The sequence below is a fragment of the Octopus sinensis genome, unplaced genomic scaffold (assembly GCF_006345805.1).
Source record: "Octopus sinensis unplaced genomic scaffold, ASM634580v1 Contig14981, whole genome shotgun sequence".
Lineage (NCBI taxonomy): Eukaryota > Metazoa > Mollusca > Cephalopoda > Octopoda > Octopodidae > Octopus > Octopus sinensis.
This window is the reverse complement of record NW_021833455.1, coordinates 5,001-9,677: the sequence shown is the minus strand read 5'-3', so window position 1 is coordinate 9,677 and position 4,677 is coordinate 5,001. Positions and strand designations below refer to the sequence as shown.

At 39.6% G+C, this 4,677-nt stretch overlaps 1 protein-coding gene across 1 annotated transcript in view; it reads right to left on the bottom strand.

Moving 5' to 3' along the window:
• Positions 1 to 283: 283 nt before the first annotated feature.
• LOC115230226 overlaps positions 284 to 4,677 on the bottom strand; it is a 7,068-nt gene continuing 2,674 nt past the window's right edge. The window contains exons 2-3 of the mRNA XM_029800442.2: positions 3,344 to 3,613; positions 284 to 540 (exon numbers count right to left, since the gene is read on the bottom strand). Coding sequence (XP_029656302.2) covers positions 341 to 540; positions 3,344 to 3,613 — 470 coding nt within the window. The 3' untranslated portion in view covers positions 284 to 340. The remainder of the gene's footprint in view (positions 541 to 3,343; positions 3,614 to 4,677) is intronic.

The following is a 4,677-nucleotide window of genomic DNA, read 5'->3' as shown; positions in this document are numbered from 1 at the left end:
GAAAATCTTGTTGAATGTTAGGAAGAAGTTGTAAACACCAAGGGTGAATACATTATTGATTAATTAGTTGGTAATTTTTATTAAACCTTTTAAAAAATTTAATTAAAAAAAAAAAAACGGCGGGAACTTAGTTGCCAACCTAATAATATGTCCGTGCGTCTTTTATGCAAAGAGTAAAAGGAAGCTAGACAAAGAAACATGGGACATGATAAAGAGAGACAGATATGAAGTGAGAGAAGGAAAATGAGACGTATCGGGAGGAAAGAAAGAAAAGCAAATCGCGTTGCAATATTAATTGAGCTTTTTAATTAATTTCGCTGTAATTTGCAAGGACTGTCCATCATTTGTAATCAGTATTGCAGACAACTTCTATCCTTGGTACGGCGCATATTCCATCCGGACATTTAGTGACGCTACTTCCTTGGACCAACGCTTGCAAAATAACGTTCAGAGTCAACTGGATGAATTTACATTGAGATTCATCGCTTATATAATCAGATGGTATCTCCAGCACTATGCTGTCTGTGACTATCTTTTTGCCTGTGGAAATATAAAATAAAAGCGGTCTTTCACTGACACACTCATGCATTGAAAAGGTAACGAATTAACAAGAGTTGTAAAAATGTGGCTTAGAATACCTTGCGTTACTTGAGTCAGATTTCTCTGCTGTGAGTTCAAATCCTGGCGTCAAGTTTGTTTTTCATCCTTCAAAGATTAATGAATTACCAATCGAGTGCTGGGGACGATTCTTTTCTCTCGGAATCAGCTAAGTTTGGACTGTGGGAAGGGTCATTGGCGGAATGGGAATGGTCGCTCACAGTTAACCTTTTTCCAAAAACAGAATGGTTGAAGGACCAGCAAGGGGCTCTCATATAAAAATTGATGCGTTATTAGAACCGTCCATGGTGAGACCGAGATCGATGGGTGGAACATATTTGGCAGCCTAGTGCGAGATATGCTCTGTTTGGAAATGAGACAGGATGATCACGGCTAGATCGCCTTGGAACATAGGACAGCTCATTCAGAACAGACAGTTTACTACTACCTATTTCTTTATTACCCACAAGGGGCTAAACATAGAGGGGACAAAAAAGGACAGACATAGGTATTAATTCGATTACATCGACCCCAGTGCGTAACTGGTACTTAATTTATCGACCCCGAAAGGATGAAAGGCAAAGTCGACCTCGGCGGAATTTGAACTCACACCGTAACGGCAGACGAAATACCTATTTCTTTACTACCCACAAGGGGCTAAACATAGAGGGGACAAACAAGGACAGACATAGGTATTAATTCGATTACATCGACCCCAGTGCGTAACTGGTACTTAATTTATCGACCCCGAAAGGATGAACGGCAAAGTCGACCTCGGCGGAATTTGAACTCAGAACGTAACGACAGACGAAATACCGCTTAGCACTTCGCCCGGCGTGCTAACGTTTCTGCCAGCTCGCACTATAAACCATGAAACTCACATAAAGCTGGGTGGATTCAGCTGTTGAAAACTAAATATTTTGATCACAGAACGCAACACTATTTCAAAATAGGTGCAGCCAATCTCTCGGTTGTTTTCTTCGGCATTCTATCAAACTCACCGTCCGCTTTCTGATTGCTACATTACACACAGGATAACAGTTTTTATAAGGGAATGTCTCGTCACTTGTATATTATGGAACTATAAGCCTGGTATTGAAGTTAATGTCTTCAAAGAAATGACGATGAATTGTCGGAGAAAAATACCAAACAAAACAAATCAGCGGCAAAGTTTCGATCCACCATAGAAGTTAGTTTACTTTGTATATGTCTCCGGTTCTCTGAGATAGAATTTGACATTGAAATGTGTTGGCGCACAGCAAATATCAAATACACTTAGTAATCTAAACCAAATGATAATATCAAGGTGATGTCTTTCACTTTTAAAGACGGTAGGGTGTGATTTAAAGGAGATTTAGCTGCTATTTTTTGCTGGTCGAACGATAATGTAGATGCTCTCTCGTTGCCTGACTAATATTTTATCATTGAGTGTAGTGTACGTTCAGATTCGTTCTCATCGATCGGGTTTCTATTTGTAGTAGAAATTAATTCACTTCAGAAACACGTCTCTAATAGGACCTGGACACCACACAATTCCATTTTTCTCTGCCCAAAATATAGGCAATTTGAATATAATAACAGCACACATACGCACGCACGCATGGACACACACACACACACTCGCACACGCGCACATTCCTTTATGGAATCCTTAGCGTAGAAGTTTCACTCTGATGAATCAAGTTAATGAAACGTCGGTTTACAGTTCTCTCCTCACAACCCGTTCGTTTTTAGGGCAAAATTCAATGATTCAATGTTGTCACTCCTTAAAGGCTTTCAGTGACGATGAGCCCCGTTCATCCCCAGACGAAGATCCCATTAAAATCTCTGAATCGATGCGTTGCATTGTAGAGAGCAGAAGGGAAGGTGCTGTGGTGTAGTAGAATGTCACGCAGCGTGTTTTTGTAGAGCAGAAAGAAATGCAGGGAATTGTATAACAAAGCGCAGCATAGCTGGAGTGTGGGCAGAGATTTAGTTTTTCTGTGTAGTATAATGTAGTGTGTAATAGCTATGATATCCAGGGTCTTGTGACCAGGCGGGAGTAGCCAACGGGTATGTAATATTTATGCACGAGAAGACTGTGTCCAGTAGACTCTGCCTAAAAAACCTTTCATGGGTCAGTGACGAGGAGAGCAACTGCAGCAACGCATTGTGAAGTGTTGAGAGTAAGACGGGACATCTGAGTCATTCCCCGCCTCCGTCTCTATCTTCAGTCGTCTTGACCTGGTCTCGAGGGAAGACGGTCACGGATCGGACGAGAGACTAAGATTGACGCGTAATTCTTCATTTTAAACAAAGACGATGCGCAAGTCATCAGTCATCAGTCATCCTTCGAAAATGACTAAATGGCCCTTGTCGTCCCGACGGACAAACACGTAGAGTAGAAATATAGTTAACTGTGATATAATGCAGTTTCAAGAATTTGATACGTCAAGCGCAAGTTTCAAGACCACAGCTTGGTCATTGTATAAAACTGACCTCCGGTTATATTTCAACACCGAAATTTGGTCATAACCCAAGACACCAACTTATTTAGGTCTCAAGATCACAATTTGATTGACTTAATATTTCAGCTAAGTTATAACTCAATGTCACAAATCTGTTTGAACTGTCCCTTCAGGAAGATTTTAGTACTGGCCAGATACCTTACAACATTCTTGACAACGTACGTTCTTTCTTGTCTCAGAAAGAATTCCATTTCAAAGGAATAAGAAAACAACATATAAAGAACAATTGAAATACACACCTATAGAACTTCGTGTCGGCCGAATGGTTTCGGGAGGTAGCGTTGTTGTGACATGTTGATCGTCTGTCAAACATTCGGGTACATTGATTGGCCATGTACAGATATCATGAATCTCATCAAAAACAGCTCCAGTTTGACACGTGAAGAAATACGGGTATGAATTGACACAACGGTAGAAGACGGTGCAGTTGTTGGGGTCTCGGAAGTAACCGTATGGTTTGGGACAGTTGAAATTAGCATTGATGCCATGGAACATGTTCCAGAACAAACCTACCGAACAAAAAAAAAATGTTTTTGATAAATAAGCAAAGCACACATTTAATAGATTTTTCTTGCTTTTTCTACCATTTTCTTCTCTCTCCCTCCCACCTCGCTTTCTTTCCCTGTCTCAATTTTTTTTTTCAGTCTTTCATTCTTAGAGATGCCGCATGGAATTTTGTCAGTGAACAGGTCGCGGTCTCAAAGCGACGAAAATATTTTGGCAAATTAAATTTAAATGTTGAAATAAATCTAATGGTTTTTGTGTGTTTTTAAATGACTTTTAAACAGCTTCCACGCTGCAATTGTTTTTGTTTCAGCACACGATCTCAGATCAGGTCACTTGCTGTGCAAGTACGTCTCCGTAATTCTTTTACTCTTTCCTTCTAATTTACACCCTTCTCCATCTGTTTATCTCTCTTATTTCTTCTCCATAGTTTATATCTGCACATTTTCTTCTTCGGTCTCTCATTGTTTTCCTCCCTAATTTATCCCCCCACCCACCTCCTTTGATCTCTTGTTCTTTCTCCTCATTCTGTGTCTGCCGCCTCTTGCCCTTTTTTTAATCTTCCTTCACAATCTTTACCCCATCCCCGTTCCCCGCCCATCCTTTCTCTTTCTCTCTTATTGCCGCATAAGTGCTGGAATACTCTACAGACACAAGTAACCTTAATGCAATCCTCAGAATCAGCGTAACGCAATGGTATGACGAGGTTGCCGAACCATTAAATCACAGACATAACCAATCGAGGGGCTTCCACAGTTTCTTTCTTCGAAATTTCATCAAAAATCTTGGGGTGACCCAAATCGATAAACAATCAGATCGATACAAAAAGTTCATGATTACAAAGAAAAATTCTTAACCATTCAACCATACTGCGCACACATGCAACACATACACGCACGTACATACCAGCACACACAAAAATACAAGTATATATATATATATATATATATATATATATATATATATATATATATATATAATATATATATATATATATATATACACCCATACAAACATACACATACATACACTTACACGCATATATACGTTTATTTTCTCGTGTTCCTTT